Genomic DNA, 27,769 nt, shown 5'->3' with positions numbered 1-27,769 from the left:
CGGTGTTCTAAAAGGCGCACAATGGCGCGCGCCAAGACATGTCATGGCGTGAGGCGTGACGTTGCCGTTACAAAAGGACTCATAACGTTGTTGTTAGGCATGACTCTTGGCAATGCGTGTTATGGCGTGTTTTGACGAACACGATGCAGGGCATAGCATAAATGAAACCGCTGATCATTTCATAAAACATATATGCTTTTTCGTTTGATACACGTTTTTTTTGCTCTTTGTTATGTCTTTTCTAATTGCGGATACAAGTATAGTGCTTTTTGTTAACTTTTTGTTATTAAATTATTGATATAACACTTCTAAAAAGTAGTTATATTTAATATAAATTTGTATTTATGTGGTAATATAATTATAAATTAATACAAATTTTTCGTCTAACATCACGCCTTGAAAAACGTCATTGCTCGTCATGACTCGTTAAGTTTGAGGTTTGGCCTTGTTGTCACACCATGTCTTATGCCATTTAGAACATTGGTTTTTCTATTTAAAAAAATCGAGACTAAATTGAAACTTTTCCCAAAAGTTTGGGATTTTTCTCGAGATTTTCCTTTTTATCAATAGAACTTATGTTTTTATTGTTATTTTTCTGTTTTAGTCGTTAGTCGTTCAATTATGTATTTGTAGTTCGAAAGTGTTCATTGTCAATGACAAATTATAATATTTACCCAAATAATTAATATTTCATTTAGCAATTGTCATGTGACTTTGTCTTTTTATTAATATTATTGTGAGGAAAATGACATGAATGCTCTACCAACTTTTTAGGGTTGGTCTTTTGAGTCCCTAAACTATTTTTGTGGCTTTATGAGGGAACAAACTAATTTTTGTCAGGTCGATTACATCATTTAAAAAGTTTTGAAGGGGTAAGTAGCTCACATTTTTGCCACCTCATTTATTTATGTCACATACACACTTATGAACCCCACTTTCCTTAACCCGTGACCCACACTGACCCACCTCCTCTGTTTGTTTATAGGTGAATGTACAGAACTCCAAAAGGATGAAAAAACAGCGATATATTCTCCTGCAATCCTCTTGTCGTTTCCCATTGACAAAAGGTCTTGTTTTTCAATCAAAATCTTACTTCTCCAATTTCTAAAGCTAACAATCTTCGGTGTTCAATTCCGACTTTGAAGGAACTAAGCTCTCTTATGACACCACCAGATTCGAGCTGACGCATCGATCCTCCACTCGACTGTAAAGTGTAAACGCATATGTATTTTACAATCCCCAAATTAAGCTCTCTTTATAAGCACGATCAAATGAAGATCTTCACATCAGTTTTAGTAGGAGATGATTTTTCACTACCTTCTGCAGATTCATCTTTACAAGGATCCAAATCCTTGGCATATAATGTGGAATCTTCATCATCTACCCTTATAATATGCAAATCCTCTTCCATTTTCTCCATCTGAACCTGCATCTCCTCCATCATTAGTGTATCTGGTGGTTTATTGTCCAAATTCGCTAGTTCTACAGGAGCTTCATCCTTCAATCCTTCGCTCACTATCTTATAGACTTGCATTCGACCTTCACATAACCAAAAACATAATCATCAATTATGCAATTGGGATTTGAGAAAAGTGTATCATCTCTATACTCAATTGAGTCGTTCGTAAGAAACCTATAAAGTACCCAAAATCGTTAACCTAAAACTTATAAATCCTTAATCTAAAAACCTAAATTTTGACCATTTAAATAGGATTGTTGAATAATGCTAATTTAACTTCACTTTGTAAGAAAACATTAAAATTAGAACACTGTCAGACGGAAGCTTCTTAACCCTAATCCCCAAAAGCAATAATTTTAAAGAAACAACAGAGTCGAGAGCAAGCAAATGGAAAAAATGGGTTGTCAGGTGGGTGAGTATGAGGTGGCAAATATTGTGGATGTGGCAAGGAAACCAGTTATAACAAGTCTAGGAGACTAAATAAACAGGTTGTCCACGAGTTTTTTTCCCTCGTAAAGCCAATAAAATTGTTTAGGGACTCAAAGGACCAATCCTAGGAAATTGGTAGGACATTATTAATACTTGTTTTAATATTATTATTGTGAAAAAAAACTGAGTTTCTCTTATTTTATTTATATTTTAAGTTAGAAAAAAAGGTTAGCGAATACCAGTTATAACTTGGATATATCAAGGATCTTGTGTGAAAACATTTTTCAAAATTTTTTATTTCGACCATAACGCATGGAGTAACACTAAACCACATTTAAGGATGGTCCAAGAAAACTTAACTTGAATTTCATGCAAAATCTAAATTCAGAAACACACTTTCTTTTATGTTCCTTGAGACAAGATTTTGTATACTAACACTAAGTGAAGAAGAAGTATATCTTCAAGGACCAAAAATCATGAATGTTCTTGAGATCATATTAGCTTATCTAATTGTGCACTCCACATAAACATGTCACTAAGTGAACAAACTCTTCGTAATTAGAGCAACCCCTGAACCCTCGTGTTCTTGAGATCATATTAGCTTATCTAACTGTGCACTCCGCATATCCAAATTCGTATTAAAATAAACTATTTAATTAAGAATATGATTATAATATAAATAATACATATTTATACATAACATTATGATTTAAAAGTAAACAACCTTGTATTTATACAAAAATAAATAAATAAATAAATAAATAAAATTAAAAAAAAACATGATGTTTAAATGTGAAAAGATGTATAGATGTCAAGTGTAAAAAAATATTATTTATACGGTTTCATATAAAAATTGATCAACATTACATGAAATTGTAGAAAATGATGTTCGAATAAGAACAAAAGAAATGAAGTGTCAAAAACTGAAAAAAATGAAAACTTTGTGTTTTTTGTGCAACTTTTTTTTAGTTTTGACACATTATCATGTCAACTCAAACTCAACACCATTTAACCAAATAGTGCTATGTGGTCATGCCACGTCACCATAGACCAACATGTTAGTAGGTAACAAGTTCAACCGGTCATGTGCTCAACATTGCAACAATTTAGAAAACAAAGTAACTAAATTGAAACAAAAAATAACACAATGTTAAATTGAGTTTTGCTGAAAACATAGTGATTTTTATGCAGTTTACCATTTAGGGGGTGTTTGGTTAAACTTATGACTTTTCCTAAGCACTTTTCAACTTATAACTTATAACTTATTAGCTAAGGCTGGAGGGTGTGTTGTCACCGAAACCACACTCTCTCCCCCGCCACATAAGCGTCATATCATTTTTTACCACTCAAGTATGGTTTCTTTCCACACCAAGGGAGTGGTACCACACATTCTTCTTCTTCTTCTTCTTCTTTTAACTATTTTAATTTAATAAAACTTCTTTTTTTTTAACTATTTTAATTTAATAAAACTTCTATTTTAATAAAAAGACATACTTTTTCATTACTTGAAAAAAAAACATTACATTGCATTACCAGAAAAACACAAAAACCACACACATGACATTTAAATAATCCTAGAAACTTAAAAAACACAAATAAAATAACTAAAGCAAACTATATAAAATCGTTCTCCGAGAACTCGTCTTCGGGGTCATTCGGTGGATCCAAATTAAGGTTAATGTTTTGAACCCCGTAAATGTGTTCCACCAAGTCATTGTGAAGATTGTGAAATGTTTCAGTGCAACGTATCTCTGCTCTCCTATTTATATACTCTTCGCTACCAATTTCTATTGGCTGTGTCTCTGGTATGGTTTCTTCCTCGTCAAACGCACATATCGCTCTTCATTTATCTTTAATAATCATGTTATGCAAATAAGACATGTATACATGATTTCTTGAAGTTTTTCTTCACCTAAATAAGCTGCTGGTTTGTTCAATATGAACCACCGTTTCTTCATAACTCCAAAAGCACGCTCAACATCCTTCCTAGCTCTTTCTTGAGTTCTCTTGAATTTCTTTCATCTAGAACCATGTGGAGTTGTAAACGATTTAACAAACACATCATACTCAGGATAGATTCCATCGACCAGATAATAACCATACTTATATGGCGTTCCACGCACTTGAAAAGAAGAATTTGGTGCGGATCCATCGTATATGTTGTTAAATATTTGTGAACGATTAAAAATGTTGATGTCGTTAATCGAACCAGGAGAACCAAAAATAGCATGCCAAATCCACATATCTTGTGATGCAACTGCTTCAAACCTCGGTTAAATTGCCCATGATATGTTGTAGGGCAATTTTCCCATGCCCAATGGAGACAATCTAAGCTTCCTAGCATTCCAAGAAACACATGCACACTAGCATGATGAGCTTGCAATTGCAAGATGTCATTACGTGTAGGCTTACGTAAATATTTTGGACCATAAAACTGAATCACAGTTTTGCAGAAAAAATGGAGACTATCTCGTGCGATCCTAGCAGACATCCTAAAACTTTCGTCTAACACATCAGGCAGATTGTCATATGCTAACTGACGAAATACGGCCGTGCATTTTTTTAAGGGAGTGAAACCGGGTGTACCTCTAGCATCGTAGCGTTGTTGGAAAAAACTACACTCCTTCGTTACATCTTCAACTATACGTTCGAATAAACATTTGAGCATTCTGAAGCGCCTACGAAAATACTACCCTTGATAAGTGGCATTCTCTGCAAAATAGTCTTGCACCAAAAGTTGGTTGGCTTCGTCATGATTTTTGCAAATATATCTTCGTGTTCTCCGTTGAGAACTTGCAGCTGCATTGTTACATACAACGTTGTATGTTTGTTCCGCCATTTGAACACATGCAATAACGGTATAAAAAATAGTTTAAAATTCTTCAGAAGATAAAGAATATGACATTTTTAAGACAGTGGTGATTTTTAAATTTTTTTTTTTTGAGAGAGAAGAGATTGTGTTGTGAAAAACAAATGAAGTTGATATATATATATATATATATATATATATATATATATATATATATATATATATATATATATATAAGAAAGAAAAAGCAAAATAATAATAATAATAATAATTAATTAATTAATTACCCAACAACCGGTCAATCCTTCCATCCTTCCATCCACCAATCACAAAACGCGGCACTAAAAGACTGCACTGCGGCCAAAATCGTGCAAGACCGCGGTCTGGGGGCGGTGTGCACGGTCCAGGTGGCACAAACTGCGGTCCCAAACCGCAGCCACACCGTGCAGCCTAATAAGTTAGGGGGAAGTTACTTATAGATTTTGACTTATTTCCGATATGACATCTTGATAAGTTATTTCTATCCGAACACTCATTTTAACTTATACCAGTGTGGAACACCATCTTAAAAAAGGGGCTTAAATAAGCTCAGCCAAATACTGTCTTAATATATATATATATATATATATATATATATATATATATATATATATATATATATATATATATATAGTGTTGTAAAACTCGTCGAGTTGGCCGAGTACTCGCTACTCAGCCCCTTACCGAGGCGAGTTACAGAATCCCGAGTACTCCCCGATCAGCCTCTTACTGAACTGAACAGTGTTATAAAAATTGGTGAACTCAGTGATTAATATATATAATATACTAAATGATTTATTATTTAACACACACACATGTAATTATTACTACATATATATGTTAAACTTTCAATAATTATTCATGAAGTGAGACATTATATGCTTTTCAGTTTTTATGTATTCACATGTATCTAATTTTGTTATATATTTCAATCAACTTATGATTTTATCTTATGATTTTGATATATATTTTTTCCTTTAAAATATTTCTATATGAATTACCGAATCCGAGTACTCCCCGAGTACTCGCTACTCGGTAGTCGGCAGAACAGGTACCGAGTAACGAGTTCTACAACTTTTATATATATATATATATATATATATATATATATATATATATATATATATATATATATATATATAAGTGCACAGTAAAGGAATTAAGCATACATTAAAACTTAGGCCCAAAACTTACCAACTCACATTTGATACATCTAAAGTCAACAAAAATCCACCAAATTGATTTAGTTTACAAATAACAAGTTCAAAATAATAACCATATTTAATAACCCAATATTAGTCAAACAAATATATTATTTTTACTTGCACTCTAGGCCTTTCCTTATTTCGGTTGATGAAATGTCCATTCGAAACTTATCAATTGGTATCGAAATAAACATGTCTTTTAACTCATCTGGAATCTTAAAATCTTCTAAAACCTGCAATAATATTATAATTTAATCGCCTTACATAACTTCATAGATTTTGTATATAAAAAAAAGGATTTGACATGTTCCTTAAAGTTCCATGAAATACAATCAAACCTTAAAAACACCATCCATATTTCGACCACCTACAAGGAAAGTGCATCCTGTTCTTTTGCATCCGACAAGTGTCTCTATCATATTCTCATAGCTGCCACAATAGTACTTTGGCTGGAGAGAGAGAGAGAGAGAGAGAGAGAGAGAAAGAAACTATATCGATATTAAAATATGGACTAATTTAAAAAAATAAATAAATAAATAAAAATTCATACATTTATAAGCCTTGCTGCAGTATCAGCACCAATTACAAAAGCACTACCAGGAAACAGCTGTGCTTTCTTGTAGAAATATGGCTGATTAGAAATAATCACTGTTTTTCCTGTGCATTTTCAAACACTCATTTATGTTAGCTTTTATATCAATAATTTTATTTTCAAATATAAATCCAAAAAACAAACTCACCAGCTTTTTCAAATTGTTTAACACGATCTTTAATCTGTGAAACTGTCAATGGAGGTTTGTCTGCATTTATGGCTGACAATTCAAAGCATGGATACCCCCCACTACAAAGGCTGCATGTAATCATGTACTATGAATCTTTAAAATTTAATTACAAAAACAATCTCCAAATTTTTTTATGAAAACAATATTTATTTGCTATAAATAACCTCATTGCAACTTCAAGGAGCTTAAGGTGTCCATCATGTAGAGGATTAAAAGATCCAGAAAGAATTACTTTCCTATCTCCATTTGAAGTTTGTGTGCCTGTAAATCACTGACTTCATAATAAAGATTAACAGAAGACAAAGTTTTTTGTTAGAAATATATTTGGGAAATTACTTATTTAACCTTACCACTTGAAAATGGGAAGATTTTGAAGCATATTTTGCCTTGTATTAATTGTTCAAGTTCCTGGTCTTCATCAAAATGCAACTCACTTACATCAGGAACTTCACCTTCAGTCAAATCTGAATCAAATGTTGTTGAATTTGGAACCTTGCAAGCTTCTGCAATTGCCTGTTACATTAAGAAAAAGATCATTATTCAGTTATTTAAATGTAATTTATAAACATAAAAATCTATAAAGAACTCGATTTTATATCAGTTACCTTGAGTAAAACTTGGCTTGATACTCTTTCTTCTTGCTCTCGGTTTCTCAAACCCTGCAATGAGTAATTGAAGTTACAAAGAGTTTTGTAAATTTTAGTAACTCTTAATTTCATACTATCATTAAGCTTTTAAGTACATGGTGTTAACTTCTTGAGAGATTTATAAGATTAAGAGTTTATAATTGCTTCTCGTTTGCATATCAGGATATATATACACTAGTATTGATTTAAGTCTTCTTTAGTGACTTTATTGTATATTCGTATGAGAATTATGATTACACACTCACACACTGAAAAGCAAAGGAGAAGATTAACCTTACCTTTGACAAGGTTACTGAAGAAGCCCAAAGCCTGTTAGAAGTTCGTGTTGACAAGTAAAACCTGTAAATGAAACAAAAAAACTGAATGAAAAACGCAAAATAGAGCATCAATCTATCTACACACACACACGCACTTAAAAGCCTTAACTGAATAAGCTATAAAGAGGTACCTGTGATCCCCAAGTTTTGGACGTGTGGTAGCCAAAGAACCAGTAAATCCCACACCTACTACAGGAGAACCTATACAAGAAAAAGAAGCTAAATATGTTAATAGGCTGCATTACATCTGAAAATAAGATTAATCAAAGGCATTAAAGTAGGAAAGCAAACAAAACTAGCATATGAATGAAGATACAGACAAAGTCTAAGTGATTGTCCTTATAGTGATTGTGTGCATCTTTTTTGTATGCTTATATTCCATGAGGAAATAAGGAAGAAGCTATACTTTCATACTAATCCTAAATTTCGGCTTCAAGATGCTTCCTTAATATCTTACTTCAAAATGACAAAAGTAGTGCATTTTATTCCTACTAACTATAAGTCCATACTGCATAAGTGATAAGATTAACAATAGAACAACTGAGGATGCAAAATTAGCATCTCACTACACTCAAAAGGTACCTGCGGATGCAAAGATAATTTTCTGCTTTTCAATTTTCATGACCTAAAGAATAATACGATGATTACCTGGTTTGGAGAGCTTTAGAGCACGATTATAAGCCACTAATGCCATGTCTTCAGCAGTCTCCTTGCTAGTGAATTGAACAGGTACCTACTAACATATCACAAGTCAAACATAAATTTGTAAAACATGGATATAGATAACTCCCGGCGTTCCAAAAAAGAAGTTATAGAATCATATCAGTCTTAATTTTATACTTTTCGACTACATCTCAAATTTTACCCTTCAATTGAAAAGGCCACACACCTTCCCAAGCAATTGGATCATTGACATACGAGAATAAGGAACAATAACTTCAAGAACTGTGTTTGACGCTCCAGGAACTGCCGCCAACCACCCTAAGACCTGAATTTAAAGAGTAAAACGCATATCAAAATCCAATTGTATGTGTGTTTGAATTTGTTGATGGATAAATAGAGAATAGAATAGCGTCTGACCTGTGAAGCACCGCCGGAGAAGTAGAGAACGGCCTGAGTAGGAGTGGAGTGAATCGCTTCAACTAGTGCTCGGATCAAACTGTCCGTCATCGTCCGTTTCTCTTGCTTCGATGGTCTCTCTTTGGATCTATCTGTTGTGATTGTCGCTTATTCACGCTAACTAACCACGATTGGAACTTGAATTAGGGGCGTTAGACTATGCGGAATGGGTCCCTCAACGGACGGGAACACCGCCCCCAACTTGTTGCGTCTTGACAAATCTCGTTGTCGTTGTGACGAATTGAAACGGGAGGAACACCAACTTTTTGTTTTTGTTTTTATTTTCTTTTTATTTTCTTTCGTGTTGCATCTTGTTGTTCATTTTCCCACTTGATGTTATAACACTACTTGCTTATGTGGCATGTGAGGTGGTGTTGCACCTTGTTGCCCACACCCAATGTTCTTAGAGTTATGAAAGTCGTTATTGATTTATTAGTTTTTTAAAAACGCTAATAAATCTACACAATTAGTTGGCAACATTTTTTAAAGCTGTTTTTCCTTGTAACCTTTAAATAAATAATTTTATAAAAGTCAAAAATTGTGAATGATAAGAAATAATTTATAGCTTATATATAACAACAGGAAAACCATCTTTTCCTTACAAACCTATTAAGATAATCCAAATATTGACTTATTAACTTACAGTTTTTGAAAATTAAATAAGATAATCAAAACACTTTTTTTAACTTAAAGTTGTTTTTAACCATATAAGCAAATCTCGAACACCTCTTAGATAATTATATGAAAAATCCTAGAAAAAAAAATAATTAAATTGAGTAAACTAACCAAATATTTGTAGCACCATTTTTTTTTTTGCAAATTAACTAACTTCTCCATAATGATTCATTATGGAGTGGAGTTATCCTACCACGCATATTGTGTATTCGGTTCCTGATTGAATGTCTGTTACATATGGGATTTCGGAATGTATGCTGAAATATCATCATGTTTCGGAGCAAGTAGGCAAACAGAGATGACATCCGATTCCAATGAGTTGAAGGTTTTACAGGTTAGTTTCTCATTCATTTACTTGTACCTGTTAAGTTTATATTTTTAAGTGAAACATTTTAGTCTGGAATCTAATGAACTTGTCTGAAATGCAAAAAACAACTCTAAAAAATAGTATTAGTTCATATATAGTGCCTTAGGTAGATAGTTATTTTGTCTTAGTAACGACCTTAAACATTAGATAAGTAGTTAGGTTAACAATAGCATACTACTAGTCAGTATGTAATGAATTTCGTGTCCTGAAATACGTAAAACTAGTTGGGAATACAAAGAACAAGTTCAAAATGTATAGAAGAGTCTAGTCTAGAATGCCATGACTGATTTCCAATGTCATTGAAATCAATTTCATTTTGCGTTTTTCATCGTGACCACGGTTTTGATGATTCCCCTACAATGTTTTGCAAACCTATCATTATTGTTGATATTCTTGGTAAATTCAAGAACCGGATACCATACGTGGCTATCCTCTGACAGACATGTTTTGGTAGTTGGTTAGATTTTCTTGTTCAGGTAGATGGAGACACTTTGCTTTTACAATACAAATCTTGCGAAGAGAGTTGTCATAGATTCTCAAAGCGATGTGGAGGAAATGATTTTTGAAATCAAAGAGTTCGAATGGACCTTTGGGAGGAGAGAATTATGTCTTGTCACAAACTTCAAGTTTGGTGATTTTTTGCAACATCGGATTTCACACCTTCAAAATACATGTTTTACAACGGTCACGAAATTTAGATCATACGGGCAATGAAAATTATGTTTTTATTGCACCTTTAATCAAAATTTTGGATCGGAGACTAATTAGTAAGAAATTTTACAATTTGAAAATTGTGGCGAAGGGAAACCGTTTACTCAACCTATATGTGAGGCCAAAACCTCAATCCGTTCATTCTCGAGGTAATGCTCCCGACGGTACTGCAATCCCATTTACCACTTCTATGCCTGCCCTTAAGAGCTTGTCGAGTATAAAATATTTGCTTTCGCCTGATAACAATTTTCATTACTAACCCTTAATTTATCTTTTTTAATATACAAAACCTAATATTACCACTTGTCTGTATTCTACGATGCTTATTTGCCATGTGGCATGTTTCTAAAATTTTCTAATAAATGTCAAAATACTTAATTACTAAATCCCAAAATATTAATTCTAAAAATTTTTAAATCCATTTTTTGTAACAATATTAAGATTCGTTTAATATTTCAAACACAAATCATATCTTATTTTTTTAAAAAAAAACCTTTTAAAGCATTTATGATTTTAGTTGAATCTCATAGAATCGAGATTACATTATTCTACATGTCAATTATATAAATCAAACTTATACCATATTTGTTTTGTTTATATTATATTTTATTTTATTGTCTATATAATATTTATAATAATACTTACCGTAATTTTCACGGGTTATAACCCAGTAAATCATAAACTAGTGGTAGAAAACACAAATTCTAGAAATGTATGCCAAATTTTATATAGTTCAGCCTTAATTTAAAAGTATATTAATTATGATTTACTTTTTGTATGTTTTTTTTTTATAAAAAATCCAATTTATAACCAAATAAGTTTTGATGTAAAAAATCACAACAACACCATATGATATGTTGCTTCCATAGGGAACATGACATTTTGATGTGGACTTTTAATAGACGAAATTATCCGATTGAAGTAACAAAATGTATATGTTGATCGCATGATTTTCTGTCCCCGTATGTTTTTACCGTTGATGGACTAATGTTTTTTTTAAGGACTTTTAATAGACGAAATTATCCAATTGAAGTAACAAAATGTATATGTTGATCGCATGATTTTCTGTCCCCGTATGTTTTTACCGTTGATGGACTAATGTTTTTTTAAATATCTTATAGCTAACTTTTATTTGTTTTTTTTTTATCATTTATTAAGGTATACAGGTGATTAGTATATAATAGTTTTTTTCTATAAATAATTTATGTTTAAAAATATTATATTATACAACTTTATGAAACATATTTTTTATGTATGAAGAAAATTGTTGTGCACAAATCACTCCTTATATTTTATTTGTGGTTTTATTATTTAATGTTATTACTTATTAAAGTGTATACCTTTTTATTGGTTAAGTTGTCATTATATTTTAATAAAAGAAACATTTATAAAAAACTATATTTATGGGAGGAAATTCAGAAAACTTTTTATCTATAATGAATTTTGACATTAAATTTCATATCAATATTAAATATAAGAGAAATGTAAAAAAAAGATTGGAATTTTTTTCTATATGTGCATATACACATTTTTTTCAAATGTGCAAATGCATAAAAAATATGAATAAGAACAAAAAAAATGCATTTTTTGAAAAAAAATTAAACATTAAAATCGAAATAAAAGAAGCTGGTTTTTAAAAATAAAAACTTTTTTTTTTCTATTTCAGTGAAAATATTTGATATATTTCAATTTTTAAAATTTAAATAAAGAATTTTATTAAAAAAATATTTTTATATATATTTATATATTTTTTATGCATATGCAACTTTTAAAAAAATGCATATGAAAACACATAATAATAATAATAATAATAATAATAATAATAATAATAATAATAATAATAATAATAATAATAATAATTTTTTTGTAGCATTTTAGAAAAGTCATACATAATACACATGTAAAACATGTAAACTTTGATGTCAAAATTAAAATTGTATGTGGATAAAAAGTTATGTAGTTTCCTCCTCAATTTAGTTCTTTGTTAAAGATCTTATCTCTACTTTAATATATTCTATATATTACCCTCATCTTTTAATTATATTTAAATTTACTTTTATAGTTATATTTTACTTTTAGATGTTTGTTATTTATGTGCTAATTAATTATTCCTATTAAATATCAATAAGATTTTATTTATAAATATGACATTTATAACGACTATATAACTTTTTCAATAATTTTTTTTATAACTATAACATAATTTTATTTTGAAATAATGTATTATAATAATCTTAGTTAGTTAAATATTAAAGTCTAGTGATAATATTCATTAAAATTAAATTTTTGTTTAAAAACAATTAATTAGATCCCTTATAAAAACATCACAGATAAACATATAAAATTTGATGTCAAAATTGTATGTAAATAAATAGTTATCTAGCTTCCTCCTCAATTTAGTTCTTAGTTAATGAGCTTCTCTCTGCTTTAATATATTCTATATATTACCATCATGTTTTAATTATATTTTAATTTATCTTTATAATCATATTTTAGTTTTTGATGTTTGTTATTTATGTGTTATCTAATTATTTCTATTAAATATTAAAAACATTTTATTTATAATATAAAACGTTTATAACTATTATATAATATTTTCAATAATTTTAGTTTTTATAACTATAACGTAATTTATTGTAATAAATTTAGCTAGTTAAATATTAATGTCAAGTGATAATATTCATTAAAATAAAAATTTTGTTTAAAAACACCTAATTGAATCCCTTATAAAACATCATAGATAAATAGAAAAAAAAAATTAAATGTAAAAAAATATTGACAAAATATTCATACATATTACAAGTGTTTATATATATATATATATATATATATATATATATATATATATATATATATATATATATATATATATATATATATATATATATATATATATATATATATATATATATATATATATATATAAGGATGTTATGGTTTGATTAAAAAAAAAAGTTAATTTACCTATTAAGTGTATTATTAAAAACAGTCAAGTAGATTTGAAGGTATTTGAGCTTTTGGTGTTTTGTGAAAACGTTTCTTATAGCTGTTGTGTCAAATGTATGTTTGCATTTGCTTAACACAATGAAGAATCATATATGGCACTAGTTCGTACACGTACGTTAGGAAAATTTATATACTTCAACATATAAACATAATATTTCATAACAAATTAACTAACCACCTCTCTTTCAAAAAAAAAAAAAATTAATAACTACCTATTCGAAAAGTAGTTAACTATTATACGATTTTTTTATCCTCCTCTCCTTTTTTCCTTATCATTAAATGCTACTATTTATAGAAGAATTGGTATTTCTAAGTCCAAGAACAATATAGAAACAGATCGGTAGTTTGCCTTGCATAATTCTTGTATGATTGTATCCTTTTTCCTATCCAATCTTATTAACAATGTACACGCATAAATGAGAACACAACTTTAATTAGTTTAGTTAACACCTTACAGGCATTCCATAAAAGAAAATCGAAAGAAAAATGCTTTCTTAATTGTATGATATCTTCATCCAACAACACCAAAGCATGAATGTGTCAATAACTTCCTATCTTTATCGAATGTATTTTATTGGCATGCATGTTGGGTCGAGACATGGGATGGGTTAACTAGACCAATGTGGATGTAAACTGAAAGAGGGTCTCATCCTTAAGCATGATCCTAATCCGCTTCACAGTATCAACAAACTCCCTGCATAATTTATATAAAATCCTTTCAATTAAGATGATTATTAACCAAGTTTTAAACTTTAAGTTGATACCAGGCTAGTGCTGAAAGAATATCGATTCATGTCTTTTCGACAAAAGAAAAACTTACTTCCATGGGACATCACCGACAACCCTCCATTGTTCATCTCTATCTTTATACCACAACGAAAATTCTGAACCACTTTCGAATAGTCGTAAACCACTCAAACATTGATTTCCTACAAAACCCATAATGCTTTTAATTCATAGTATTCATGTAAAAGGTGGATGCTAAAAAACAAATAAGTTTCACCTCAAATTTCAAGAATTTTGTTGTAAGCATACTAACCAAACATGTCTTCTAGTTGAGTTGCAAGACCCGAGTAACTTGAATGATCATTAACACTTATTTTTCGACCAACTAGCACCCCATCCATGTTAACCTTCACAAAATCGCTTCGTTGCAGTTGCCTTTGGAGTGTGTTTTGGTCAATGACGACGTTGTCATCTGTATTCCTAGGATAACTGACACCAACATGTGAACTTTCAAAAGGGTGCAATTGATTCCATTCTATCAGATTGTGATAGTCATCTGTGACTGCGAGAAAAGTTCAACTTTCATCATATGATAAACAAAGTGAAAAGACCATAATATCCAAATCTATCAAGAAAGAAACCCATGATCAAGAGAAGGAATAATATTAATTACCATTGGGATTTCCGGAATGATTATAAGTTTCTGGCTGCAAAACTCTAAGACTAAGCCCCAAGTCAATAATACCAACATTTTCATTGTTGGTTTGATAGTAGAGAGAAGGAAGATCTGCATGGTTGAGAATGTAGGTTGAGGAAGAGTCTGAAGCCATTGAACGATTGCAAATAAATCGTCTTTACCTTACTTCAAAAGTAAAGAGAACTTGGTGTATATATAGATAAAAGATTTATTTGAGACGAGGAATCTATTTTTGGCTTTGAGTGTCAAAAGGATAAAATATATCAAAAAAATGAATATATATATATAGGGTTAAGTTCAAATGAAAATACTATTTAATGTGAGAACGTAAGAACACTACTTTTTGTTACTATTCTATTATGAATTTTGTATATACAACGATATGACATTATTCATCAACAAATATACAAACAATCACACATTAATATTCACATTAAAATTTTGTATGGACAACTTTATGACATTATTCATCACCGAATATATGAACAATCACATATTTAACATTCACATTAGAATTTACTAAATTACTACATATCTATCTCTCTCTCTCTCTCTCTCTCTCTCTCTCTCTCTCTATATATATATATATATATATATATATATATATATATATATATATATATATATATATATATAGCAATATAAAATTGAATATATTCATATTATAATTACTACAATACTATACATATTAAATTCATAGTAGAATAATAACATAAAGTAGTATTCTCACGTGTCACATTAAATAGTATTATCATTTGAACTTAACCATATATATATATATATATATATATATATATATATATATATATATATATATATATATATATATATATATATATATATATATATTATTTAGCATTAAATTTTGTCAATTTTAATATAAAAATATATAACAAATATGAAAAAATAATAACAAATCACCGTTCTAATATAATATTATTTGAAGAAAATAGCTATTTGTAATATTCTATAAATATATTATGACGATTTCATAATTTTATTTATTTTAACACACACACATATATATATATATATATATATATATATATATATATATATATATATATATACTTTTAAAAATAATGTTTTATTAGAATAATAATAGTAAAAAATATTCTTTTACTTTTTTTATAATTTTTTGAATATTAAAAACAATGAAAATAATAGTTAAGGTTAACAATTATAACCTATTTGACGTAATAAATAAAAATTATGTGAATACTATGTGTTTCATTATTATTATAATATAGTAAATAGAAAAAAAAAATAGTTGAATCGCTTGTAAAACGTAAAATAAGTGCGCCAAAACGTATATATATTATTATGTATTTAGAAAGTACACGTTGTCCTGATTCCGAAATATAAATTTTGTAGAAATCTGAATCCGTATTAAATAGATATGATTTTTATAAGATATAAAAGTCAGTCGTGAATATTTAATGTGTGACGTAAAAAGTTATGAAGTTGACGTTTAGCTAAAGACGCAAAAAAGAAAATCGTAATACTCTTTAAAATAAAAAATTTGAGAAAAAATAATGTCAAAAACGGAGTCCGTACGATAGATTTATGATCTTAGCAAAATAATTTAATTTTATAAAAATATGGACATAAAATAAAATCAAAAGTAGCCAACGGGGTATAAACGAAAGTTGTAGATCTCGTCGATAGCTACGCGTGGATAAAAGAACGTTAAAAACAGAGTTGGTATGAAAAAAGTTATAATTTATAATAGCATATTTACATATTAAAATGAAGTATAAATCATATATATGTATACATATATATATATATATATATATATATATATATATATATATATATATATATATATATATATATATATATACATATTTATATACCATTAGCAAGGTCTTGACGATGCGATCATTATAAGACTAATATTGAATATTTTCAACATTAGTTTAGTACAAATATCATTAAATATATTTAAAATAGTATTATAAAGGGGCGTTTGGTCGTTTAAATAACTACAAGATCGTTTAAGTAACTATAAAGGGTAGTTTTTGAAAATTCAATTACTATAAATATAAGGATCTAGGCTCTCATATTTCTTGCATCATTATCTTGATTTAAGAGTCTTTCTCTTCTTATCCCCCGAACATTTCAGTCTCTCATGATTCGAATTCTCTTTATGTAGTTTTAGTATAGTAAAGTGAGTTCTGAAGCGCTACAAGAATCGTTTTAGAAAGATTCAGCGACGAACTTCTGCCCGCGCAAAGTCCGTTTTCTCGCCAAACCACCTACAAGTAGAATAATTTGTCGTAGTAAATGTTAGACTAAAACTTAGTGATAATGATAGTAGGTTCCGTCAAAGGAAAAGACAATTGCTAGAAGCGAAGCGCAGTCTGAATTTCAAGCCGTCACTTTAACAAGTGAGTGCATAATTACTTTCATCTTACACATAGGTATGAAATATTTAATATAAGTACATGTTATATGTGTTATTATCCGTGTTCCTGATATCTATGCTAGATGAATGATTTATACATGTTTTATTTGATTTAAACTATATATCTATTTTAATACCTATAAATATATTGCGTAAAGATTGGTAGATGAAAGATGATATAGATGATGAGAGATAAAAGATGAAATAAATGATGAGATGCCTTGGATTTAAACATGACGTCATCTAGTAGAGTATAGATGACAACCACGAAATATTCTAGACAGTCTAGTGGAGCACTGACAGGCTCGCAACCTGTAGGTGTTTTTGAACTAATTAAGTGTTCATCAGAAGTACTCTAAAAACCCATTGACATGTATTATGGGCGGAGACCCTAAAATAATGTTTTCAATAAAGAAGATAAACCATGACACGTATGGACTTGGTGCTTATTAGATCAACACTGGCAGCTATGGACTTAGTGACTATAGATGAACACTGGCAACTATGAACTTAGTGCCTAATAGATAAATACTGGCAGCTATGGACTTAGTGCCTATTAAGCCCTGGTAGCGATGAACTTCTTGCCTATTCCTTAGGACAAATCTTTAGGAATAAATATAGAAGAAAAACCTACTAACAGTATCATGGTGGAATCCTTGAACTGTTACTGTCATGATAGATGATCCTTAGGACATATCCTTAAGAATAAAAGAAGATAATGGGGATGGGAAATTGGGTTAATTGTTTGATGATTAAACATATTAATTATATTATTGTGGCTTGAAAACCCTATGTGTAACGTCCCGAAAATCCAAGGTAATTTTTTTCATTTTTAAAACAATAAATCATACAAACGAGTTGTTCAAAAACTGATCAAAATGAATATATCATTTAAACATCAGAGTAATATCATTAATCGTCAATGTGGAAAAACTCGAGGGGGATGTTGTGCAATCACGTCGGGTCCTTCCCTTTCGAACCGTAAGTATCTGAAACCATAAATATGAAACCGTAAGAATAAAGCTTAGTGAGTTCCCCAAAATATAACATACCAAGACATACAACTGGGCCTAACCTTGGGGTATATTCCAACCCAATAAGCAAGTATAGGTGGCCTGGGCCTCGCCCTGCAGTATTTTCAACCCGATCGTACGATAGTGGGCCTTTCCATGGGGTATATTTCAACTTAAACATGCCATAATGGGCCCCACCCTGGCGTATATTTCTACCCGAACATGCCATAATAGGCCCCGTCCTAGGGTATATTTCAACTCGGTCATACAAACACAAATATATATATATATATATATATATATATATATATATATATATATATATATATATATATATATATATATATATATATATCACAACAACTAGCATTCTACATAACTGAATAATGGGCCGACATTGGCGCCTTTGACCCATGGATACAGGGAGGAGACTCACCTCACAGTTTGAAATAATAGTTGCAACAATCACTGCTCTAAAAGCTATCTCTACCGGTCACCTATACAAAGGAACCCAAATCTCAAACTATAAATCAAATTACCCAAAATTCCCTATGGTCAAACTTGGTCAACCCTAGTCAGAGTCAAAGTCAACGGTCAAGGTCCAAAAAGTCAACATTTTTTCCCAACAGAGTACGCTTACGTACCAAGAGATTACGTCCAACGTACTCTGATGTTGGCCAAAAGCGAGGCGTTGACCGCGTACGCAGCGTACCACCAAATACACCCAGTGTACGCAGCCCAATCACATGACTCCATTAAGAGCTTATTTCATTAAGTTCTTACATCCAAAACTCATATCCAAGCTCAAAATGATGTCCTAAGTCATAAAGTTTCCAACTTTATGTCTTTGCATGGCTATAAAAGTGCTTAATGTCCAAAACCCTAACTTCCTAACCCATTAAGACATCACAACTCTTGCATGGAAGGGATAGAAGGGCCAAGATCACATTTTTATCGTTCATAATAGCTTTATAATGGATAAAGTTTCCAACTTTATCCATTAGAATGGTCCCAACAAACAAGATCTAGTCTTTAAGTCTCGAAGGGACCCAAAAGTTCATCTTTTTCAACTTAATCCATTAAGTACAAGTCTCTAGCTTTCAAATCTAAATCAAAATGATGTTTAGATGAATAAAGTTTCCAACTTTATCCATAACAAGTTCATAAACTTTCAATATCTAAATTTACGCACTAAAATGACCAAAAGCTCATAACATCCAAAACTAGCTAGATCTAACAAATGCATCATCAAGATTCAAACTTTATACCTCTAGAAGGTAGATCAAGGTGAACAAAGTCCAAATTTATAAGCTCCAAAACAACCAACACTTCTCCAAGAAGTTCCTTCTTCTCCAAGGTGCACCATACATACTCCAAAGTGTAACATCCGGATTCCCAGGTATAATATTTTATTCTTTTGTTTTTGGAAGTTGTGAGCAGACTCGGCGAGTTGGTGTTTAAACTCGCTGAGTATGGTCGCAGATTCGTATCCGGGTTCACAGCCGGACTCGACGAGTTCATGGGTGGACTAGGCAAGTCCACGCTGTTTAATGAAACCCTAATTTCCTGGGTTTGGGACCTATTTAAAGGCCCTTAAGGCTGTCATTTGCGGCTACCAAACCCCAGAGAGAAACCCTAAGAGATCTAGAGCATTTGTGAGGGAGGAGAGGCCATTCTTGATCCTTTTGTTGGTGGATTTGCAAGAAGGAAGTGACCAAGGCAAGAGGAGGTTGAAGGAGATGCGATTTTGGTGACTTCTAAGTTCATAGAGCTCATATTGAGGTATTTGTTCGGACCCTCTTCAGTTTTGGTGTTGAATCTTAGTGTTAGGGTTTTCTAACCCCCTTTAGAGGATGGATAAGTGGAGCATTTGGTCCCTTATCGAGCCTATTCTTTGGATCTGGACCCAAAGAGGTCCATAGACCTTTCCCCTTGGAGCTTTATGGGTCATTTTGGGAGCCATGAGCTTGGGATGTCATTTTTGGGGCTAAATCACCAAGTTAGACCATTTACATGTTATATGAGTGTCAAGGTCTGAACTTTCTGTGATTATCATGCTTGGGAAGGCCAGATCTATGAATTTAAGGAATAGATCTGACCTCAGGAGGTCTACGGAGTTTGTGCATGGCACGAACTCGCCGAGTCCGAAGATCAGACTCGGCGAGTAGGATGAAGGTTTCCCGTATATCACTCAACGAGTAGACTTGCCGAGTTGGGGAAATAACTCGGTGAGTCAGGGAGAGTTAGGGGGACTAGAGTTCAAGGCGGAACTCGCCGAGTTTTTTCTTGAGACTCGGCGAGTTGAGTCGGGGTGGCCCCGCTATTCATGTCAGGTGTGACTCGTCGAGTAAGGAGAAGGACTCGACGTGCCAAGAGAGGTACTAAGGGATTCATTGGACACGTGTAGACTCACCGAGTCGCCTTAGTGCACCCGACGAGCCGGGTCAATGTTTGACCGTTGACTTTTGTTGACTTTTAGGGTTTGGTCAACAGTGAGGCCCTTAAGCCAAGAAAGGGGTAAAATGGTCTTTTACCCTTCTGAGGGTGTTAAGAAAGGTGAGTATAGTTATATTTACAAGAGTATTTACTTTATGTGATTAGGCGGAGGCTAGATCACATTTCTACCGAGTCAGAGACTTACCGAGACACCTGAGGTGAGTCTTCTCACTATACGTTACCTAGAGTGGTATTATGTGTTGACCAGAGGGTCTTATGTGTTATATATGAGATTATATGCTATGTGATATATGTATGTTATATGATGTTATAGACCGGACCGGAGGGTCCAACGAGCTATGACCAGACCAGCGGGTCCAACGAGCTACGGGACTGGAGGGTCCCGCTGAGACACATCGACCAGAGGGTCGTATTATAGCCTCGAGTGGCGTATGTATTGTATGCGGTATTTTGAGGGAACTCACTAAGCATTTATGCTTACAGTTGTTGTGTTATGTGTTTCATGTACTAGCGAGGGCCGTGGGAAGGCACCGACGTGACTCGTACACACTGGAGAGAGAGTTTGATTTTATGATCTTGGGATATGTTGTGTTTCAAAAACTAAATATTGGAAATATTTGAAAATGTTTTTTATGTGAACTTGGTTGATGAAAAATGAAAATTTTGTTTTGAAATTTACGTTATTACAAGTTGGTATCAGAGCCTTGGTTTGAGGGATTCGGATGCATCTTTAGGCGTATCTGAACTCAAACTGAGGATTTGAGGAAAACTTTGATAATGAAGTAAAATTTTTGAAAAGAGTAAAAAGAGTTTTGAAACAAACAGAGCAGAGTCGTGTGTACGATCAGCCAGCGCCCGAACGGTGAATCCCCAAAAGTACCCTTACATTATGTGTTATGAGATATGTTGTGTTACATTATGCATGCTAGAGTAGGCTAGGTGTACATATTAGGACTAGAGTGGCCTGATTTGTGATGCCTTAGCCTAGGAGATTTCTGCTGCTGAGATGCTTTGAGAGCGAGTAGATAGCAGTTAGGAGCTCATGAGAGGCCTATAGGAGGGTAGCCAATGCATAATGAGAGTAGAGTACTTGTAATCCAGGATCCAAGGAGGAGGACTTGGAGTGAATGTTGATGCAGTGTGGTCAGTAGTATTGGGCCCGTACTACTGAAGACACCGGATCAATGGGCATTCCAAGTAAGAATCTTTTGGACAACGGAGGACGAGTAGGATTGCATCATCGAGTATGAGTGTGCTCGATCGAGTCTCTGATAATTATTGTTGTATTTCAGAGGCATCATGGTTGAGACTCGACACACACCTGAGAGCAGTGGTGTCAGCGACGAGGAGATCCGTCGATTGATTCATGAAGAGGTGGCTGCTGTCATCTGGGCTGAGATTCATGAGATGTTTGGGGACATCAAGACTATGTTGATTGAGAATTTTGATGAGCGGTATGCAGCGCTGACTGAGGTTGCGGCAGATGCAACTACTGCTGCTGTTGCTACTGCTAGACCTCAGGGAGGTGACTCGTTGTTGTTTCGGGAGTTCAGCAACACGAAGCCACCAGAGTTCGATGGGACGCAGGACCTGATTGCCGCGATGAGATGGATCTCTAACATCGAGGGATGTTTCTATACGTGTTCTTGTCTAGAGCACTTTAGGGTACGGTTCGCTCTGAACCAGCTCTGCTTGGGAGCGAAGGATTGGTGGAAGTTCGTGATGGCGAACTTCACATTTGCGAAGATTTCTGAGGTGACCTGGGAGAGGTTCACCGCTATGTTCAGAGATGAGTATGTTCCCCCGGTGGAGAGGGAACGGTTGATTCAGGAGTTCTTGACCCTCAAGCAGGGTACTGATTCCGTGGCAGTGATCACCAGGAAGTTTCATGAAAGGGCGATGTTTTGCCTTGAGCAGGTGTCTTCTGAGAAGGCTCGTATGAGCCGTTACCTGAGTGTGCTGAGGAGAGATATTCAGGAGTTCGTGGCGAAATCCACTTACCGGACATTTGCTGAGCTCCAGGAAAATGCCCGGAAGAGGGAGATTGAATTAGAGACTTAGGCCAGGGAGGAGGCCGAGTCACAGAGGGCGGATCGGCGACCGGCTCAGTCTCAGCCGGCAGCCAAGCGGGCTAGACCCGCTGATTCGAGATCTGGAGGTGCGAAGGATCGCACCTGTGGGAAGTGCGGCAAGAGCCACGAGGGGTCGTGCAGGGCTGGAGTGTGCTACAAGTGCGGGAAGTAGGGGCATATCGTGAGGGATTGCCCCAAGGGATTTTCGGTTTGCTTTCATTGCAACCAGACCGGCCATCGGAAGGCCCAGTGCCCTCAGCTACTTCAGGGGTCAACGCAGGGATCTGCGCCTGCTGCTAGGGCTACTGAGGTTCGGCCGGTGAAGGCCGAGGCCCCGAAGGCTTGTGGGAGAGCATTTCAGTTGACTGCGGAGGAGGTCCGTGCGGCGCCGATGTTGTGGCTGGTATGTATTCTATATTCATCTTTTATTTGAGTTGAGTTTTATGCTTATATGATGATGTGCGTAGGTACTTTTCTTGTGAATTATGTGCCTGCTTTGGTATTATTTGACTCGGGTGTGAGTTGGTCGTTTGTTTCCGTAGCATTTAGTCAGCACATTAGTATCCGTTGAGAGGCGTTGGATTGACCTCTGCGAGTTTCCATAGCTGATGAGCGAGCAGTGTATGCTCCAGATGTGATTCGAGGATGTGTCATTGAGATCTTCAGTGTGGAGTTTCCGATAGATCTGGTTCTGATTGCGATGAGGGACGCGTGTGTTATACTGGGCATGGATTAGCTGAGCCGATATGGAGCTATGATAAACTGCGAGCGTCAATTGGTGACGATTCGAGACCCTAGTGGGGGAGTTCTGACGGTGTACGGCGAGGGTACACGTAAGAGATCAGCATTTTGTTCGGCCGCCAGAGCGAGATAGAGTCTACAACAGGGCTGTAGGGGATTTGTGGCATATGTGATGGATGCGAGGGTTGTTTCAGAGAGACCGAAGTCAGTTGATGAGGTTCCGATAGTGCGTGAGTTTCCGGATGTGTTTCCAGAGGAGTTGCCGGTTGTGCCTCCGGAGAGGCAAGTAGAGTTTGGTATTGAATTGGTTCCGGGAGCTGCGCCTATCGCCAAGGCGCCTTATCGCCTTGCGCCTCCGGAAATGCAGGAGTTATCCTCGTAGCTCCAGGAGCTGCTAGGGAAGGGATTTATTAGGCCGAGCAGTTCGCCATGGGGGGCGCCTATCCTTTTTGTTAAGAAGAGGGATGGTTCACACCGGATGTGCATTGATTACCGGGAGTTGAACAGGCTAACGGTCAAGAACCGTTACCCATTGCCGAGGATCGATCATTTGTTCGATCAGTTGCAGGGAGCATATTGGTTCTCCAAGATCGATTTGAGGTCTGGGTATCATCAGGTGAGGGTGCGAGATGAGGACGTCAGAAGACAACATTTCAGACTCGTTATGGGCATTACAAGTTCGTGGTGATGCCTTTTGGACTCACTAACGCACCGGCGGTATTCATGGATCTCATGAACAGAGTGTGCAGACCGATGTTGGATCGCTTAGTGATCGTGTTCATCGACGACATATTGGTGTATTCGAGATCCAGAGAGCAGCATGAGGATCATTTTAGGGAGATCCTCGGAGTTCTGAGACCGGAGAGGCTTTATGCCAAGTTCTCCAAATGCGAGTTCTGGTTACGAGAGGTTCAGTTTTTGGGGCATCTCGTTAACCAGAATGGGATATTGGTCGATCCGGCCAAGATTGAGGCGGTCATGAGGTGGGAGGTGCTGAGATCACCCACCGAGATTAGGAGCTTTTTGGGTTTGGCCGGCTATTATCGGAGATTTATTAAGGATTTCTCCAAGATTGTCGTGCCACTCACCAAGTTGACCTGGAAGGGTGCTGCGTTTTCTTGGGGTCCGGAGCAGCAGACCTCGTTCGAGACACTTCGCCAGAAATTATGCGAAGCCCCAGTATTAGCCCTTCCGGAAGGGATGGAGGATTTTGTGGTATATTGTGATGCATCAATATCCGGATTGGGAGCGGTGCTTATGCAGAGGGGTCATGTGATAGCATATGCATCGAGGCAGCTTAAGCCTCATGAGTCGAGGTATCCCACTCATGATTTGGAATTGGGAGCGGTAGTGTTCGCCCTAAGGATTTGGCGACATTATATGTATGGGGTTCGGTGTACGATATACACGGACCACAAGAGCTTGAAGTATTTGATGGATCAGCCCTACTTGAATATGCGCCAGAGGAAGTGGTTGGATGTGGTCAAGGATTATGATTGTGAGATCCTGTACCACCCGAGCAAGGCTAATGTTGTAGCCGATGCACTGAGCCGTAGGGCGGAGGGTGCCCCGATACGAGATGTTTGTTTGAGATTGACAGTGATGACCCTGATGTTGGACGCTATTCGTGGGGACCAGGCTAAGGCTATGAGGCCAGAAAGCCAGAAGATAGAGTGAATTGTCGGGCTAGTATCGGAATTCGTTACCGATAGCCGGGGGCTTATGACATTTCAGGGTCGGATATGGGTACCGTCTGTGGGCGGAACGTTTACCATTTTGATGGAAGAGGCTCATCGATCGAAGTTCTCGATTCATCCCGGGGCCACTAAGATGTATTTCGACTTAAAAAGGGAATATTGGTGGCCCTGTATGAAGAGGGATGTCACATGGTTTGTAGAGAGATGCTTGACCTGTCGCGGGGTTAAGGCCGAGCACCAGCGTCCACATGGTAAGCTGCAACCGTTAGAGATTCCTGAGTGGAAATGGGAACAGATTACCATGGACTTCATCACCAAATTGCCAAGGACTGCGAGGGGTGTCAATGCAATTTGGGTGATTGTGGATAGGTTGACGAAGAGTGCTCAATTCCTGGCCATCAGTGAGAGCTCTTCCGCGAAGATGTTGGCGGAGATGTACGTCTGAGAGGTGGTATCGCGGCATGGAGTGCCGATCTCGATTGTCTTGGATTGAGATGTACGTTTCACTTCCAAATTCTGGAAGAGGTTTCATGAGGAATTGGGTACGAAACTGCATTTTAGTACCGCATACCACCCACAGACCGACGGGCAGAGTAAGCGGACGATCCAGACGCTCGAGGAGATGCTCCGAGCATGTGTGTTGGATTTCGGCGGGAGTTGAGACACGTATTTGCCCTTGGCAGAGTTTTCTCACAACAACAGCCATCATTCGAGCATTGGCATGCCACCCTTTGAGCTGTTGTATGGGAGGAGGTGTCGGACCCCCATTTGCTGGGGAGAAGTAGGGCAGCCTATGATGGGTAGTACCGAGATTGTGCTTCAGACGACAGAGCAGATTCAGCATGTCAGACAGAGGTTGTTAACCACTAAGAGTCGTCAGAAGAGTTATGCGGACAGACGCCGGTCCGAGCTCGAGTTTTAGGTCGGCGACTTCGTGCTCCTGAAGGTCTCTCCTTGGAAGGGAGTGATTCGATTCAGGAAGAGGGGCAAGTTGGGGCCCCGATATATTGGTCCTTTCAGAGTGATCGCGAGGGTAGGCAGGGTAGCCTATCGTTTGGAGTTACCAGCAGAGTTGGGGCAGATTCATGACACTTTCCACGCGTCGCAGCTGCGAAAGTGTATAGTCGACGAGTCGGTAGTGGTGCCATTAGAAGATATACAGGTGGATGTGGGTCTAAATTATGTTGAGAGACCGATGGCGATTAGGGATCGGAAGATCAAGGTTTTGAGGAACAAGGAGGTGCCTCTGGTACAGGTCCAGTGGCAACATCGGAAAGGGTCAGAGTTGACATGGGAGCCGGAGCGTGAGATGCGGGAGCAGCATCCAGAGTTGTTTGCAGAGTGAGACTTCGAGGGTGAAGTCTAATTCTAGTGGGGGAGAATTGTAACATATGGATTCCCAGGTATAATATTTTATTCTTTTATTTTTGGAAGTTGTGAGGAGACTCGGCGAGTTGGTGTTTAAACTCGCCGAGTATGGTCGCGGATTCGTATTCGGGTTCACATCCGGACTCGGCGAGTTCATGGGTGGACTTGGCGAGTCCACGTTGTTTAATGAAACCCTAATTTCCTGGGTTTGGGACCTATTTACAGGCCCTTAAGGCTGTCATTTGCGGCTACCAAACCCCAGAGAGAAACCCTAAGAGATCTAGAGCATTTGTGAGGGAGGAGAGGCCATTCTTGATCCTTTTGTTGGTGGATTTGCAAGAAGGAAGTGGCGAAGGCAAGAGGAGGCTGAAGGAGGTGCGATTTTGGTGACTTCTAAGTTCATAGAGCTCATATTGAGGTATTTGTTCGGACCCTCTTCAGTTTTGGTGTTGAATCATAGTGTTAGGGTTTTCTAACCCCCTTTAGAGGATGGATAAGTGGAGCATTTGGTCCTTTCTCAAGCCTATGCTTTGGATCTAGACCCAAAGAGGTCCATAGACCTTTCCCCTTGGAGCTTTATGGGTCATTTTGGGAGCCATGAGCTTGGGATGTCATTTTTGGGGCTAAATCACCAAGTTAGACCATTTAGATATTATATGAGTGTCAAGGTCTAAACTTTACATGATTATCATGCTTGGGAAGACCAGATCTATGAATTTAAGGAACAGATCTGACCTCAGGAGGTCTATGAAGTTTCTGCATGGCACGAACTCGCCGAGTCCGAAGATCAGACTCGACGAGTAGGATGAAGGTTTCCCGTATATCACTCAGCGAGTAGACTTGCCGAGTTATAGCCTCGAGTGGCGTATGTATTGTATGCGGTATTTTGGGGGAACTCACTAAGCATTTATGCTTACAGTTGTTGTGTTATGTGTTTCATGTACTAGCGAGGGCCGTGGGAAGGCACCGACGTGACTCATACACACTGGAGAGAGAGCTTGATTTTATGATCTTGGGATATGT

General features: G+C 35.4%; 3 protein-coding genes across 7 annotated transcripts; all 3 read right to left on the bottom strand.

Annotated features, from left to right (window-relative positions):
• Nucleotides 1–1,267: 1,267 nt before the first annotated feature.
• Nucleotides 1,268–4,131, bottom strand: LOC111907548 (uncharacterized). Its single transcript, XM_023903343.1, has 2 exons — nt 3,918–4,131; nt 1,268–1,539 (listed from the first exon to the last, which is right to left on the bottom strand). Exons 1-2 carry the CDS (start codon nt 4,129–4,131, stop codon nt 1,268–1,270), a joined length of 486 nt encoding a protein of 161 aa, XP_023759111.1.
• A 1,782-nt stretch (nt 4,132–5,913) lies between these two features.
• LOC111907571 (uncharacterized) lies at nt 5,914–8,960 on the bottom strand. Of its 5 annotated transcripts, none has more exons than XM_023903371.3 (12): nt 8,768–8,960; nt 8,577–8,675; nt 8,336–8,420; nt 7,819–7,888; nt 7,649–7,709; nt 7,329–7,382; nt 7,074–7,236; nt 6,888–6,984; nt 6,682–6,791; nt 6,492–6,598; nt 6,280–6,429; nt 5,914–6,174 (listed from the first exon to the last, which is right to left on the bottom strand). In XM_023903371.3, exons 1-12 carry the CDS (start codon nt 8,855–8,857, stop codon nt 6,055–6,057), a joined length of 1,206 nt encoding a protein of 401 aa, XP_023759139.1. In that variant the 5' UTR covers nt 8,858–8,960; the 3' UTR covers nt 5,914–6,054. The 5 variants fall into 5 exon arrangements, with proteins under 5 accessions (XP_023759139.1, XP_023759140.1, XP_023759141.1 ...); XM_023903372.3 differs by having other exon boundaries at nt 6,280–6,390; nt 8,768–8,950; XM_023903373.3 differs by having other exon boundaries at nt 8,336–8,423; nt 8,768–8,798.
• A 5,070-nt stretch (nt 8,961–14,030) lies between these two features.
• LOC111907559 (auxin-responsive protein IAA32) lies at nt 14,031–15,128 on the bottom strand. Its single transcript, XM_023903352.3, has 4 exons — nt 14,965–15,128; nt 14,605–14,853; nt 14,386–14,494; nt 14,031–14,259 (listed from the first exon to the last, which is right to left on the bottom strand). Exons 1-4 carry the CDS (start codon nt 15,119–15,121, stop codon nt 14,178–14,180), a joined length of 597 nt encoding a protein of 198 aa, XP_023759120.1. The 5' UTR covers nt 15,122–15,128; the 3' UTR covers nt 14,031–14,177.
• Between the last annotated feature and the right edge of the window lie 12,641 nt (nt 15,129–27,769).

This window comes from Lactuca sativa, chromosome 3 (genome assembly GCF_002870075.4).
Source record: "Lactuca sativa cultivar Salinas chromosome 3, Lsat_Salinas_v11, whole genome shotgun sequence".
NCBI lineage: Eukaryota > Viridiplantae > Streptophyta > Magnoliopsida > Asterales > Asteraceae > Lactuca > Lactuca sativa.
Note: the sequence above shows the minus strand (reverse complement) of the source record. Positions and strands in the feature narration are given on the sequence as shown.

Excerpts from the sequence above, each read along its gene's own strand:
- LOC111907548 (XM_023903343.1), bottom strand. The coding sequence starts at position 4,131 with ATGTGGATTTGGCATGCTATTTTTGGTTCTCCTGGTTCGATTAACGAC. Across the intron at positions 1,540-3,917 it reads ATCGTTTACAACTCCACATG|GTCGAATGCAAGTCTATAAG; the intron begins GTTCTAGATGAA and ends GGTTATGTGAAG.
- LOC111907571 (XM_023903371.3), bottom strand. The coding sequence starts at position 8,857 with ATGACGGACAGTTTGATCCGAGCACTAGTTGAAGCGATTCACTCCACT. Across the intron at positions 7,889-8,335 it reads TCTAAAGCTCTCCAAACCAG|GTTCTCCTGTAGTAGGTGTG; the intron begins GTAATCATCGTA and ends TTTCTTGTATAG. Across the intron at positions 7,383-7,648 it reads CTTCAGTAACCTTGTCAAAG|GGTTTGAGAAACCGAGAGCA; the intron begins GTAAGGTTAATC and ends TACTCATTGCAG.
- LOC111907559 (XM_023903352.3), bottom strand. The coding sequence starts at position 15,121 with ATGGCTTCAGACTCTTCCTCAACCTACATTCTCAACCATGCAGATCTT. Across the intron at positions 14,495-14,604 it reads TCAACTAGAAGACATGTTTG|GAAATCAATGTTTGAGTGGT; the intron begins GTTAGTATGCTT and ends TGGGTTTTGTAG. Across the intron at positions 14,260-14,385 it reads GTCGGTGATGTCCCATGGAA|GGAGTTTGTTGATACTGTGA; the intron begins GTAAGTTTTTCT and ends TAAATTATGCAG.